We start from the raw sequence: 16,326 nt of genomic DNA on the forward strand, positions 1-16,326 counted from the left end.
CAGAAAAATTGTATCTGTTTCTAGGTCATGATTACAGCCAGATTAAATTACAAATATCTACACAAAAATTACATCACATTTTGCAAAATGAAAAATAGGCATTTGAAAATAAACAGTAAAGGAGCAGGGAACTAACTGATCTCCCTATAAAAATATGAAAATATGTACTCTACCTTATCTGCTTACTATTACATTTTAAAATACAGTGGGGGGTGCGGGAGACAAAAAAACCCAACTACCTGTAACTTAGCTGCTGCCAGGAAAGAAACTGAAGTTACAAACAAAAACACCCATCATGCAAGTAGACTGGATTAGATAAAGTCTAAAGCCTTCTTATAGCAAAAGTGTGTCCAAAAGTTATATAAATCAAGTCTTTCATTTACGTCTCTGGAACATGCTGTTTTGAATACAAAAATATCTTTTCGTTTTAACAGAAGAAAGAAAAGCGCTTTTTCAAGTCGCAGTCCAAGACAAAAATCCAATGTGATTAATCCCAGATCTTTTTAAAATCAAAGTTTTAGATAAAGAGTCTGTTCCAACAAAGCAAAGACTTACAGAACTTCCTCCTCCCACTCTCAGAGAGGCAGCGATGCTGGGAAGCGAGACAAATCCCAGCAAGGATACGGACAGAAACCGCTTCAGACCATCCAGGCCGAGCTGGAGTGGAAAGCGTTTTTCACCCAAACTCATGGCAACCCAGCCCTGCAGCCACAAGAGGGCATCTTCACAGCAGTCTTCAAAGAGGAGGGCAACACAGCGTCACGCTCGTACGAGCTGGCGACGGCTGAAGAACAGTCCAGACTGAGGGACGGGGTAAGACTGAAGGCAGCAGCAAGCTGAAAAGTTACACGGAGGCACTTGAGGCTTTAACACTTTTACTATTCCTTTGGGAGCACTATTGTAGGAGCAGCTTTACATGCTCGTTTGAAATAGCGCTACCCTCAACACTGTGTAGAAAGGGAAAGCACGGACAAGAGGACAGTATTTCAGGGGCAAGCGAAACAAACTGCACCTAAAACCAACAGCAAATTAAACGCTGCATACAACGCTGTGACGGTGAATTAAACACTGCATGGCTCATCTTTGCTTGTGTGTTAGCATAACCGCGGGCAATAGGCAGGAAAGGCGTCCCGAGTCTAGTGCTCTGCATCTTCAACTCCACCGCAGCCCTGGACGCTGCGTCTGAGACTCCAAGGAATCAAATCCAGAACATGCTGGATGAGAAGCGTAAGAGAAAAGACTGCAAGAACCAGGCTGTAAAAGTAGAGGCAATGGACAGTGAGAAGTTAACGTGGCATGCAGAAAGCTACCCAATTACTGGCCTCAATTAAATCCTTAAAGTGAACACTTAGGTGGAATTTCAAGCTTCAAAAAAACATTCAATCCTAGACAGCATTTGCCGAGCTGAAGACAAAGGGTAAAACAGGAGAATGCACTGAACAAACCTGGCGGCAATTCTACCTTTCGGAGAGGTGTTTATTATTGCTTTTATACGTTGTCGAAGAGCAGCGCTAGAGAGTCGTGCACAGAGAGCTCCAGGCAGCCAAAAGGGAGAGAAGAAAGCCCCAGACATTCTCCTTTGAGCTAAATGGATCCACATGTGCCTTCACATGGTCTGAATAACTCTAACGCAGATCTGCACAGTAAAGTATGTACTCTGCAGTTTATACAGGCATATGTGTGTATTTTGTTGGCGGGGCGGGGGGGAATTGTGCAAGCTACAGTTAGACATCCCTTCGACAAGAGTAGAATCCCAAATGCGCTTCAAGTTTGTCTGCTATGAAGAAACCTAAGATCTAAAATGTTTATGTATTTTATACATTATATATTTTATACATTATATGTATAATGTAGTTTTTATATGTTTTAATATACATTAAAATACATATTATATAAAGTGTGTCTATGTATATAGATATATTTATGTATACACACACATATCTATGTATATAAAGCTTTTAAAAATGACATCAAAAAACAGAAAAAATGCTGTGCAACGTATAAATATAATGTACAGCTTATGCAATTTAATATGATTGTTCTTCATGGTGGATTCTACAGACAAATGGGAAACAAGACCTGAAAAGCAAACACTGTCTAGCAGTTGTGCCCATTCTAGACTGTAACTGTTTCCCCTGCCCCCACAACAGTTAAATGCATATAAAATCTAAACCCTTATAAAAGAATCTACTTAGATCATTTGAGGTCAGCTATACCCTCCTCCCTAGGGTTTCATGGTATGCACATTCAGAGAGCTTCATAAAACAATTCTGGCATCCAGTAGGTTGCTCTGGAAAACAGCTTCCACATCACTGTCAGAGCCAACATTCTTGTAGCAGCTATATGTTGAGCATTCACTGTTCTGGTACATAAATTTCCTGCTGACCCCTAAAAAGAGTTATGTTCTCTTGAAAAGACAAGCCTATATTGCGAGGCCACTCCAGCAAAAATACCCGGGTGGGTCTGTCATGTATGTACACAAAAAACAGAGAGAAGATACTTCATGTTGCCACATGAATGAGTGTTTAACTAATGGGTTCTTGGTTCAGGTTTCATCGCTCATGAATTAAAAAAAGATTTAGCTACAACAGCGCAAGGCATTCCCCGACTGCATAACCCTACTGACAGCTGCAGCTCTTGGCTCTATACTAGGCCCCAAGAAAAGCGGGGGGGAGAAAAAAGTCTATAGAAGATTTACCAGATTTAGACCTGAACTAATTCACCAACAAGAGACATCCCACATGATTTATAAAACAGTCTCAAGACCCATTTCTGCCATCACGCCATATGTTACCAGTCAACTCCATTAGGTTGAGGGACAGCTGGATATGAACTTAAATAGCAACTTAAGAAATCTGTAAAGAATTAAAGTTACACTTATAGTCAACCTACAAAGCTCAGCAGATTAATCACAGCATTTGTCTTTCTATTAGTTTCTATATTCAGTTCTTGTTTCAAGTTATACCCTAAGAGCTCGCACTGTAGTTTTTCCACACTTTTCCCACTTTATATACAGTCTTTGAAAGTTCCACACACATTAGGCCAGATTTTACATCAAAATTGTCTTCCAAACTCTTTGCTTCACTTTTCCACGATGAGTTCTGTACAGGGGAACAAGAGACATATCTTCTCGTACAGGCACAGTCCTGTGGTTATCATACTGCATCTTGTCTCGGAGGCAGGAGGCCTAAGTTAATGTATTTTGATCGACAGCATAGCTGAAATGTAACCTGTCTGCTAGGGTTTATCTGCCTACTCTGTTATACACACAGAGAGCAAGCTATTCCCCTCTCCGAGTTGTTTTCCTAAAACATGCATCTGTAAACATGCTCGCTGCAATGCCTTCCTGGATGCCTTCCTGGAAAATCCAGCTTGTAAATCCATGGCAGGGAGACAATAACTAACACACCATGCAATGATGCACGCAGGCTCTTTAGAACACGCAAGCAAATCTCACGACGGCTTGTTACCCGTAAGTATCTACTGCGTTAGGGCACCCAGCAACCTGCACGCTCGCAGCCGCAGAGCTACCTTGCGCTCGAAGGGAAGGGCACGAAAGGAACAGTTACCATGGAACTGGGGACGCCAGGTAACTCGCTCGGATGCTGCCGCTCTTAGGGAACAAAAATCTCTTCTGATCAGTACGAGCAACAAGTCCCGAGGTGAACAATTCTTTGAGACTGCACGGGATTCATAAGCAGCTATCGCACAGCAAATCGGTATAAATAAAAACCTTGTTATTTCCCAGAAGAGGTAAGGAGAAGCAGCTATCCTTAAAGTGCAGTTTAACACATTTCATTAGAAGACTTAAAACCTGCATACAAGATACTTTACAGAGGCAACAGGAAACCTAAACATTTCTGACTTGCTTAGGGGCTATAAATAAATTACTTTATACATAACATAAATGCAGTCACTACTGTAGTGAGAAGCAATGATACTAAGTAGTACACATGGCAGTATTTTATGGCAGTAAGACACTGCAGACAAACAAAACAGTAAAGGGAATGTCAATAGCATTAATCTGGCTAGAAGGACTTCAACACGCCAGTCTCGTTTTTGCTTTCCAGAAGTTTGACTGACTCAGTGTTTTCCCACAAGTCTGCTATACTCCTTGCAACGAGTGCTAGAGTTAAGAGCTGAAGGGATCAATAAACTAGAAAACATTAATAGGTCCACCAAAATCATTCTCTCACTTCGATATCAGGAAGGAAGGAGAGCAATAAGTTAGCACAGATGATAATTGATGAGAATACATCAACATACTGTAAAGCATCATATGAGAAAAAGACAAACACACTTTGTTTAAATACCTATGTTCTAAATTTCAGTGTTTCAGCAGATATTCTACCCACTTTAAAATAAAGATAATAAATTCACAACTCTAGGTTTGTCTCTTAGTTGCAAGGCAGAGCATCGGGAGAGTCTTGCCCTCCTACTAAAAATTCTGGTCTAAATAATCAATTTGTGATCTGTATTTTGCAGTATGGGATTTCTATCAAGAGTAACAACCAAATTTGGACACAGCAAAAGGAATGACTGTGCTAGATCTTAACGGGACCAACTAAAACACTGGTAACCAGCGTATGTCAGCTTTGACAGTTACTACTCCGCTTGGAGAGGCTCCAACGCAGCAGTGTGGTGCCAACCAGGGTAGCAATCTGGGAGCCAGCCAAGAGGTTGAGCAGGCCTCAATAGCACGAATGCAAATGGTTTTAGTTGTGGTAGGTCTTTTGTAAGCAGTGTAAGGGGCATGCTGGCCTCAGAGAGAAGTTAAATCCTGTTTCCAAACTGTGAGCGTCTGTGCACCATCTGGGTCCTACAGAGAGAGGCAGCTGTGTTCCCTTCCTTTTCCAAGAGGTTCATCCTACCTCATCAGAAGGGGATGTGAAGAGACTATGGAGACTCCTTGAGCAGACAAACACCAAAACAGCCAGATTGTAAACCTGTTTCTCCTACATGATTTGAAGATGCCAACGACCTCTTTTAAGATCTCAGTTATGCTAACTTTTGAATCCAAGAATTGCTGAAAAAGATAGGTGTTCTCATTTCTTCGACCTGCAACTCTCCAGCAATCCCCCTTCATCCATGCAATGGGGGCTAACAGACGCATGCTTCCTTGAATTCCCACCTGCACACAAAACCCAGCCAAATCCTTTTGTTTAACTTGCTGAGAGGAATCAGACCAAAAGTCATTGAGCTATTAGACAAACAACAAACTCAAAATCATAGGAATTAAAAATTTATCCAAATGAAACATGCACCTTTTATAATCTATGAGGAACACATTCTCTTTTGCAGAAAAGGGGAACAGATAAATACGCTACTCAGTGGGTAAAGTACAAGACCTAATCCAGGTTCAGGAACTTTATTTGCTAGTCATCTATTAACGCATGACTCTGAAGAGTTTACTCAAGCTCTCAAGTCAGTTCTACCAACCGTAAAATAAGCATATGCATCACCTAAAAATATGAGACATGATAAAGATTTGTGAGATACTGAGAAAAGTGTCCATACAAATTTAAAAAAGTATTTTTATGAAGATATCACCATTCAACTACACATCCTCTTCCTTGAAGTGTAGCTCTCTTTTAAAACATTAGTTATCACTGCACAGTTCCTCTTAACATTGGACAAATTCATGTGAAACACAGATATCACTGCCTTTGAAATAAGACACAGTAGTGCTATGCAATTATCACCAGAAGACCACAGTCCCAGGAACAGACTGTGCCGGTGACATACTGCCAGCTGATCTAGGAACACTGACAACCCTATCACATAACTGCCTAGCTCGCCAAGGAGACATTAAGTCACAAGACAGTGCTCACAGGTAAAAATATGGTATCACGTTTCCATAAAACCAAGTCCAAACCTATACTGGCTATAGCTGGTTAGAGAATTCTTCACTGGGGCTGAGGAAGGGAGAAAAGGGAAAAAAACAGCACAAGGTTGGACTTGCGCATTGAAGTTTAAGGGAAGCAACTAACCAGAAAATTTTAACACACATTGTAGCTAAAAATCAAGTTACCAAGTACTTCCCAAAAAAATCATTCACAACAAAATTTACAAGATACTGTAATATGCTTTTCTGTCTTCTAAAAGCGTTCCTCAAAAAAATTTCCAATTACCAGTACTTTTGCAAAGGCAAGTTATAGATAAAACACACAGACTTGGCCTTCATCCTTTTGTTACTTCTACTTTAAGACTTGAAAGAAAACAGATTCACCATGAAAAACAACAAAAGCAATTCATACACTACACAGTAAAACTTATTTTTATCACTTAGTCAGTCAGAGTCCTGAGGCACATGCTGCTTTGTACAGTTTTCATTTGCATCGAAGCAGAAGTACCATCCTTGTAAGACTGATATTTAAAGCCCTGTAAGACTGCATATTATAGGGCTGGCTTTCACTCACCGATTACACCTTCTGCAACCCTATGTGAAAAATGAAAATAATCCTTAGTGCATTAAAAAAACTTTATAAAGGCCCAAACTTTTAGAAGGCCTTGTAATCCAGGCAAGAGACTAAAACCCTCTAACTTAAACATTTTGGCAAAACAGAGTACAGTACTTTTCTGGTGGCCTGTGTGTAGGGATGCCTCACTTTCCAAACGTGGGCCTCACTTACCCAGCGCTCTCGCAACTGCCAGGAATGGGATCTGGTCGATGACGGTGCTCCGGCGCACGGGGCCATTGTGGGTCAGACGAGGCCTCTTCCAAACGACTCGATTCACACCGGACTTGTTGATCACACTGGAACCATTAAAAAGGAGCAGGGGTTAAAAACAAATGGAAATGAAACCATGGAAGTTAGTTCCAGTGACACAGCTATACGAATATGGAGTCAATAATGCCAGCACCCTCAGTGTAGTCCACAGCATAATTAAGTACTTCAAAACACACAGTATCACTTGGATAGTTTCAGCCCAGATTAAGCCAAAAGAAGCGTGGGGGGAGTGGGGAATGAAAAGCTGTAAGATATTCTGGCTGGCTGCTGACAACCAGATGTAAGAATATCTTTTTCATCTGTCAGAAAAAAAGCAAAACCGAATTTGCTTTCCTCAGATGAGGACCATCAACATCAGCTCATTCAGGGACAGAAATATCATGTAGGTGCCTCCTTCAGTGTTCTCCATCTGCCAGAGTCTGGCAGGGAAGAGTGGCACAGTACAGTTCCAAAAACAAAGGAGAAAGACGCAGCCTTCAGTAGGGATTTCCTTACTGGTGCACCAGCGCGAGGCAGAAATAAAGGGGAATTGTTCATAGTTGTTATCTGCTGAAAGCAGGAGATAGGAAGAACCAGCTCTGCATTTCAATGTTAACACCTGCTCTAAGGCACTAACAGTTTCAGTTCTCACAGATGGCACTGGAAGGGTCAGAAGAGAAGCTAGAGAGCAAGTGAACCGGCTATTATCACAGAGCGGGCAAGGAGGAGGGAAAAAGGGAGAGTTTGAGCCATTTAACAAGAGCAGCTAATGGAGCAAGGAACTAGCAAAGCTTCATCCCAACAGTCAGAACCAGACATTTAAAAGCTAGCTTTTATCCAAGGAACAGCCGCTGGTTATTAGAAACTGAGAAGCTCTGGAACGGCCTGGAGATTCTCCATACTGAAGCTATTCAGGATGCACTTCCTGAGACTTCAAAGGCCTTAACGACAAGGGCATGCTCAGCTCCAGCCTCTCGCATGCAAGGCGCAGCAGCGGCACAAACACCGTATCCCCAAATCCATCTCATCCATGTGTATAACTAACGACCGCACCAAGCTAACTTTATCTGAAAAGAAGGCCTCATCTCACACTCAGAGGCTGTTAGTAGGAAAATATTGTTTCTAGCGAAAGGTTCAATTGTGTCCTCCCATTAACTTTTCTCAGCTTGCTCTCAGGAAAGAAGACATTAATTAGCATAGCTGCACAGTTCCACCTCACTCCTACCATTTGCCCCACAATAGCCTGGGAAAAGCAGGAGCACCCGTAGGAATACCTATTTTGAAAATATTTTTTAACCATTCCTACTGCTATGAAGTTCCACAGGATGCCTCTTTGAAGCTTCAGGGACTTTCAATCACCAGCTGGAACACAGGGTTCGGAAACCCATACATTTACAGGTACTAGCAAAACTGCAGGTTACCCTCTCTGTAAACCTACCACCCCAAACACAGCTAACGGATCAGCTTCCACCTGCTAGAGCCACAGATACCCGAAGGTTAATGACAGGGCTCTTGTACGAATGATGTCAACAGGAAAACCTTCAGCGACCTCTGCCTCTGAGCTGCTGAGAGAAGGAAACTGTGCCCATCCATCTGGCGCGGCACTGCAGACTGAAAGCACAGAGAGCTCCTGTGAAGCTATGCCAAATCCGAGCGCCGAGGTTTGTCTCAAAGCATTAGTGCCATCTGACAGGGCTGCCTGCCCTCCTCCTCGCTCCCAGGGAGCACGCGTCAGCCGCAACTCGGAGATGCCCTAGCATCTGCCAGCTTCTGACACCGAAGAAAGTACTAATGTTAAGATATATGTTGAAACATGGTGTTTTAAACATGTACTTTAATGCAGCAAAAACCATGTCTTGCTACTAATCTAAGATCTTCATGTTCCTTAAACAGAAGCTTCGAAGAGCCTCCTCCACAGCTGCCAGTGTCACCTCTGGATGAACGAGAAAAGATATTTTACAGAGTAGATGGAATCTTTTTAACTAGATACAGAAATGATGCATTAGCTCAGAGTCCATCCTTTGCCCATACTGAGACTAGAGTCTAAAACCAAACCAGTATTCATTTTCTCTTCAAACTGCTGTATTTCCACCATTTGACAAACCAGATACTCCACAGCTCATAATGATATCTATATGGAAAAGCAAAATAAAATTTCTTTTCAATTTTCCCAGAATTTAATGAGAAAGAAATCAGATCGGTATCTTCACTTACAAAGTTTTCAGTGAACTTTTAGAGTTGTAACCATACCTCAGCTACATGGGAATCCATCAGGAAACTAAAGCTGTGTTTATCCCATAAGCCACTAGAAAAAAGCACAACAGTATAACACTGGAACAGTGTCATTTATTACCCAACAAGCTGGGGGGGGGTGTCAAAAAAAAAAATCAAAAAATCAAAGTATAGACAGAGAAGGAATATAAATGGACTAAGAGATCCACCAAATTGCTTACCCACCTAAATAAGCAAGCTTAAGCCTAGTTCAATTGGAAAGACATAGATGGTACCCAGAAGTCAAACCTGAAGTGAAAAGCAGAGAGACAGTTACCTGCCGCCAAGGCCTTCAATTCTCTCTCTTTCTTTGGGAAGTTCAGGCTTGTGGTCCTGTGTCACCTCCACAGCTCTCACAAAGTCATCCTTGGGGTCATCCTGGACTCCCAGCACCACTCCTGAATCGCCAACGTGAGCAACGTACATCTTTGACCCACGGATAATTACCACGCTGGCAGTAGTTCCTGATGTGCTTGGGAGGCCTGTCATGGTCTTCGGCCACTCTGCTGTAATGGGGGGAAAAAAAAAAAAACGTTTTCAAACCAGTAATACTTTGGAAGATCAAGATCAAGGGTGTGTCGCAGAGGCTTGCATAACGTCACAGAAAAGTGCATGCGTAACTGCAGTATGGCCAGGCAAACCAGTGCCCTCAGGTCCCCCACTTTCATAACAACACTCCTTAGCTATAACTTAAATGAAAACATATATAGAAAACCAATATCAAAGCACTGAGTTAGGATTCCAAAAACTGTCTCCTTGGGTTTAATTTTCCAAGTATTACTAGAAGAATAATATGTGGGAAGAGAAGTGTTACTTGAGCGTTGAGCTTATCTATCAAGCTTTGCATTAAGGTCTACTATTCACTTCCTTGTCTGAAGGGGTAAAAATGTCATAAATCAGATCATTTTGTCTGGATATTTGACTTGCAATCAGGTTGCCCGGACATTACTGATCTCCTCAAAAGGAAAGAAAATGCTATTTTACTTTTATATGCTGAACAACATTAAGTTGAATAATTTGTTGACAGTTTTATTCACGTTTCCTTTTGGGGGATGGAATAATACAGACTATTTAAGTATGCTATCCATAACCCAACATCTGATCTGCACAGAAGATATTCCTTGAATTCCAAATAAACATTAAAATACCTATACTACCATGAGCTACATATGGTTAGGGAAACGCTCCCTCTTTTTGACTGCTTTCCCCTCAAAATGCTTATTTTCTCGTACACTGTTCTCCCAATTCATGTCCAATTCAAATTTCTCTTACATGCTCCCTTTTTCTTCTGTCTTTTTTTTTTTTTTTTTGGTCTCTACACACCCGTGTTCACCTTCTTCCAAAATTCCACAAAATGACTGGGACAACCTCCTATTGAAGAAGGATCAGCCATACCAATGTGCCTCCCTACTTCAGCACTTTCAGATATCGGACTTCAGGGTCTCGGTTATCAGCCGACTGCGATGGCCACCAGCACCCTCACGTTTCTGCTCCGCTGCTCTCCGGGCTCCAGACGAGCTCGGCAGGGAGCCTCGTCCCCTCGGCACGTGCTAGCTTTTGCACTTTACAATTCACGCTTACACGGTGCAGCATAAAAACTCCACCGTGATTCCATCCACACAAGTACCCAAGGCAGCTTTCCACAGTACTACGTTATTTATTTTCCTATGGCCCAACAACACAAAAGAAAAACAAATCAATTAGGCCTTCCTCTCCGAGAAAATAGCTACGGCAAAAGTCATAGCAAAAGACGACCGAGGACTTAGTGCACTCCAGTGCCACCGAGCAATATGCAGATGCTTGAGGCGAGGAAGAGGGGAAGACACGGGGGACGCGCTGAAGGAGGACCAGGATTACGCAGACGGCGCGATGACAAACGCTGTGTTTCTTCAGGGTCAGCTACCGGGATATCGAGCGCAATTCAAACAACGAAGTCTCAGCGCAGGCTTCTAGCTTTGCGTTCTAAAGACTGAAACGTACTTTCTCCCCAGGAGCAGCATTATTTCAAGAACACAAACATTCAATCAGCTTATTGAAAGTACTTTGTCTAACAATTGTGACTGTGGATATTAAATCTAACGCATTCCAAATGGAAAGCAAATGAGGGGAGAAGCCAAGTGGTAATGAGGACTTCAGCCATGCACTTAACAGAAAACAAGCTGCAACTAATGAGTTTCTGTCAGTGTAACAACCCCTCAATAGCAATAAAATATATTGGAGAGTCAAATCAGTCTTTGTGGGAATTGAAGAGCACAGAAAGCGAAATCACCCGCTTATGAGGAAAAGAATGATACAGCAGCCGCAGATTTTAGGCTCCAATAGAACTAGAAATTAGATCTGCCTATCATTAAGGGGTTTTAATGCCTTGCTTTTGTTTAGAAATAAATATTACATGGAGCACAGCATATTCCTTTCTTTAGAGATTACGTCTCATCCGATATTAACAGAAGTGTCAAAACTCCTGAGTTTTCTTCTGAGCTCAAGTACTAAAATCAAAATCACTTAACCACCTTGAGTTTCCTCCTCCACATATCAGGGTCCTGATTTTTATCAAAGTCATGCACCAGTGCATCTTTCTAAAACATTTTTTTCTTCCACTTGAGGAACACTACCCTTCGCTCAGTTAATTCCAATTGGTTTTGTAGTTGGCACACCAGCTGGCAAACTGTTGTCACCCACTACCTAGCACGGGAAGCATAAAATGTTTTGCTTCATGAAATTTGGCTTGGTTGCATGTCGTCTTCTCCTTTATTTATTTGAAAAATTCGAAAATGTTTTAGTGAAAATTGCATGAACAAAAGATACGCAGTACCCTATCATCAAGAAAGTTTTCTTTCTTGCTGAATTCTTTACCTACATAATGCCACAACTCAGCAAAATCTATCAAATGATATCTTTAAATCTTATTCTTGTTCCCTTCTTCTTATCCTTAGATTTAGATGCAAGATATGGTATCAAACTTTGTTTTGACCAAAAAAAAAAAAAAAAGCCATTTATTTCTTTTATAAGATACCCCAACAGTCCAAACTATCTGGTATGGTCAAAGGCACCTTCCCCTCTAACAAATCAACTGAGGATATATATTAACACTGTACAGAATGACAGTGCATTAGGCTCTTCCTTCGGTAGAAACATCTGTCCCAGTTGTTCTCTTAAATACACACACAGTTTTTCATCCCTGCCTGACCACTGAAGAGGCACCTGCTCCAGAAGAGAAACAAGCTTTTTCTTCGCACACAACCGACATCAGTAACATCCTTTTAAAATTAAAGTAACCGTCAGCAGTAAACCCACATACACTTTTCTTCTGACAGTTAACAGACTATTTCAAAACAATATTAAATGACATCCACTTTCAAGTTTAGAACTTTACTTCAGGATGTTCAGAGCAAATTATTGCTCATTTTTAGTACCACACCAAGTTGACAGATCAAAACAAATCCTGAAGTTACAAAAAAGCTCTCAAAACAAAATCCACACTTCAGCGTTATACCTGAAGCGTCTATGGATGACGTATCGCTTCTACACCTGCAGCAAGGGAGAAATATCTCCAGGTAGCCTTTTGAAATAACAAAGTCAGTCAAAGTTTCCTCGTGGGCCTATATCCCGAATTCTGCATTTATTTTCATGCAGTTATTAAGCCACGCGCTAGGAGCGCCGATACCTCCCAGGATGGACACAACTCCGCTGTGACCAGGGCCTCTACAGCCGAAAACCGCATCGCTTCCGAAACGGCGCAGGGCACGCGAGGACGCGAGGAGCCGGTGCCGCCGGGGAGCGGGAGGCGAACCCGCACGGGCGCCTGGCCGGGCACGCGCAGCGCCCGCCGCAGAGGAGCACGTGCTCCCGCTCGGCGGATCGCCTCCCACGCTTCCTTGGAAGAGAGGATCCGAGCTACGTGCTCGTGCCTCGAGCTATGCGAAGCCATCAGATGCGTAGCCAAGTTTGTTCCTGACAGCAGCAGAGAGTTTCAAGAGACGATCCATGCAGTTTTCCAGGTCTGTAAATTGTATATACACTACTTTCAAATTCTTCTCCCTTTTTCCGCCCTCGCTCTGTTGAGGGGCTGGAGAGAGGGGTAGGAAGTCTGTTTAAAACAAACCATTCCTCCCAAACTGGGCATCTACCTCTCCGAAATGAGGATGCTACACCTGGAAGCCACATTCCTAACGGAACAAAATATTCTGTGGCTGACTAAAAAACAAATTCATTTACGATGGCTGGCTTATGATCTGAAGCACACAGGCCGCTCCAAAGCGCGTTTGTGGAAGCTCTGCCTTCGTTTACTTTTGACAAAATCAACTCAAGGTTATTCTGAAAAAAACAAAAATTGCTACAGAATACATTTTACTTTAAGCATGTATACAAAGTCAAACTAAAATACCTCATTTCAACTTGGTGAGATTCTAATATCTTATTAAACTTCAAAAAAATAAATGCTATACGAACTTTTAACACAGTCACAGACCATAAAAATTTTATATTATCCTGAAAGTCTGCATTGCCTTAAATGGTCTACGTCCTTTTCAAATACAAATAGATATGTAAACTCTTAAAAAATTCTAAGAATAATTCTGGAATTATGACTTTGCAGTGAAAATTATTACAAAAATTTTATTACAGAAGAGATTAAAAATGTTATTTCACTTTTATTGCTTAAATTAATTTTAATGGGAAGAGTTATAACTAAAGTCGAAGTATACCACTCTATCTAACCCATAACTAATAGCACTAGAAAAAAATGTAGATAATAGTATCAAGCTAAACACAACATTTAAAAACAAGCTCTTGGTGACACGAATACTGTATTACCACAGAAATATAAAACAATCCAATCCTCAGTAAAGTCATGTCAAAATCTGGGATCTCCTCGGTATGCTTCTTTTCAACACCTTTCTGACCACTGCTAGGTGTAGAAACGGGCTTCAAATATTAACTTTTACTTTGGAAGCTCTTTGGCAAAGATAGTTGGGAATTTTATTAATATATAATTAACACCCCAAAAAGCAGCAGCAACAACAGATGGCTATTTTGCTCTATTAACGTTTCTGCTACACTGATCATCAATAAGTTTCCTGAAAATCACAAGAGACAGCCACTGGGATGACCCAAAGCTTCCAAGAACCAACAGGGCAGTGAGCATGAGCGTCTCTTCCAGCGGACGTCAACTGGAGAAGATAAAGCTTCCAGCTTTCATCTCAGATAATCCAAACCCTTCTCCTGCCCATTTCAAGACACCAAAATACCCAGCCTCCCTTTCACGTTCACAGTCTTGTCAATGCACAGCTAAAGATCCGGTTTATGTAAAGTTATATGGAAAACTATTTACTAGAAGTAAAATTCACATTGGAAATCCGTAACACAGCATGAAAAGGTATAAACTAGATACGATTACTGCTTTATCCCTTAAATTGCTAGCTGTTAGGCACACGCAGCACAAATCAGTAAGGTCATACATGCTACATGGAAGAGAAGCTAGGAGTTTACCATACAACTTACCTAGAACGGCCATCAAACACTCGTAGCCCGAGCTACGCTGTTTCTGACAACACTTTAAATTGGTTCCACAACAAAAGGGCTATTTGCTAAACACCCAGTATTAAAATAGTATTTCCTGACACTTCACCTCTCCCCATTTTGCAACCACGCGTAGTTACAGCAACGAGTAATAGACCAAGGAGACTGCAACGAGACAACCCAACTCCTTATCCTTCTCCCGCACGCCGTCTCCCCGGGTGCAGGGCACCCCACTCGGCATCCGGCCGGGCGCAGCCCCGCGTCCAGGCTCGGGGCAACCCCCGGTGCTTCTGCAAGTCACTCCTTTCTCCTCCCGCCGATTCCAGCGTGCCCCCAACCATCGCCGTTGCTCTCCTAGGACTTTTCCACATACCTGACCCTTGCGCAACTCCTGCATTTTGTTGCTTGTTCAAAAGGAAAAAGAAAATGAAACTGTTTCAACAATCTGATTCTCCTCTCCGTGAGTCACTTTCTCCAGTCCCACCGTGCCGTAACTGCAGCCCCTGCTTTTCGCGTTCGCCACCCAGGCCCAGCCGTCACTATTCCTGCCTGCAGCTTTTGATCTGATTTTACGGTGTGCTCCCCTCCTGCCTGTCTTCACATACTCACTGTTCTTACGTTTTCTTGTTCTGGGGCCTTCCTATACCTTTATGCGCACGCAGTACATCACACGCTATAGATACATGTAGGAAACAACCATGCCCGAACTCAGCCATAACCTTCACCCCACGGAGAAGAGCGGATCCCCTTCCAGAAGCGCCGCCGGGCCATCTCGCCCGCCGGGTCTCGGGTGGCTCCTGCCACCAGCCTCGTCACTCTTCTCCCTCCGCCCTCGCCCGTTCGGGACCCCCGCTACTGTCCCAGGGCGGTAAGCAGCCAGCCTACGTAACCTTGAGGATACAGGCCGTGCTTTCCGTTTTGGCAGGTGCTCCGCATCTTCCCCGACGCTCAAACAGTAAAATGAGCGAACAATAACCCTTTATGAAACAGCCACGTTTTGAATCCTTCCACCAACGCTCAACCGGCCACAGCGGGGGTCAAGGGACAGTTATGCAAAAACACCGCGCTGGCCCATGCAGGGTTGCTAAAACAACATTTTTTTTTCTTTTCATGTCACGACACTGGGCAAGGAAAATATTGGGGGGGGGTGCAATTCCCCAAGGCACCAAGATGGAGACCCCCCCCCCCCCAAAAAAAAATCTAATTTGCAGGTCCAACCGGCAAAACCTCCGAGGCAAAACAGCAGACTGACTGCTGCACCTCCAACCGCAGAAGGAAATTTCCCCACATTTTCTTCTCGCTCTGTGATTCCATTTTTTTCTCCCGCAGTTTACAAGGTTGGGTGGTGGTTTTTTTTTTTGGGGGGGGGTGTTGTTTATTTATATTTTTTGAATCTAATTCCTCAACCCAACGCGAAAAACGCCTCCCCTCTCGCGCCCTCGCCGGGTGACAGCGGCGGGGGAGGCTGCGCCCCCGCGGCGCGGCGCGGAAGGGCGGCCGGAGCCGGACGTCCCACGCGCGGGACAAGCCCCGGCGGGGCCGGGAAGGCGGGGGGGGGGGGGAAACGACCGGCGGCGCGGAACTTACGCAGCTTCTTCCACATGGCGCGATGGCAGGCGATGAAGCCCTTGCGCAGGGCGGCGCACACGTCGGCCGGCTCGGCCGAGCCGAAGCCCTTCTGCTTCTTGATGAAGCCCCAGAGGTTCTCGCGGGCGAACTGGGCCGCCTCCCGCCCGCCGTGCCCGTCGCACACGGCGAAGAAGGCCACGGAGCGGCGCGGGCGCCGGCCGGGCAGCGCGCTCTCCTCCGCCGCGCGCGGGCTGCCGCC

General features: G+C 43.5%; 1 protein-coding gene across 2 annotated transcripts in view; it reads right to left on the reverse strand.

Moving 5' to 3' along the window:
* PPM1D (protein phosphatase, Mg2+/Mn2+ dependent 1D) overlaps positions 1 to 16,326 on the reverse strand; it is a 36,397-nt gene that overhangs the window by 12,091 nt on the left and 7,980 nt on the right. The window contains exons 1-3 of one of the 2 annotated variants that reach the window (XM_026071353.1): positions 16,086 to 16,299; positions 9,259 to 9,487; positions 6,633 to 6,757 (exon numbers count right to left, since the gene is read on the reverse strand). In XM_026071353.1, the coding sequence (XP_025927138.1) occupies positions 6,633 to 6,757; positions 9,259 to 9,487; positions 16,086 to 16,101 (370 nt within the window). In that variant the 5' untranslated portion in view covers positions 16,102 to 16,299. Of the gene's footprint in view, positions 1 to 6,632; positions 6,758 to 9,258; positions 9,488 to 16,085; positions 16,300 to 16,326 lie in introns of those variants that run through there. The other variant, XM_026071351.1, reaches the window with a different exon arrangement.

Source organism: Apteryx rowi, unplaced genomic scaffold (genome assembly GCF_003343035.1).
Source record: "Apteryx rowi isolate R43461 unplaced genomic scaffold, aptRow1 scaffold_324, whole genome shotgun sequence".
Classification (NCBI taxonomy): domain Eukaryota; kingdom Metazoa; phylum Chordata; class Aves; order Apterygiformes; family Apterygidae; genus Apteryx; species Apteryx rowi.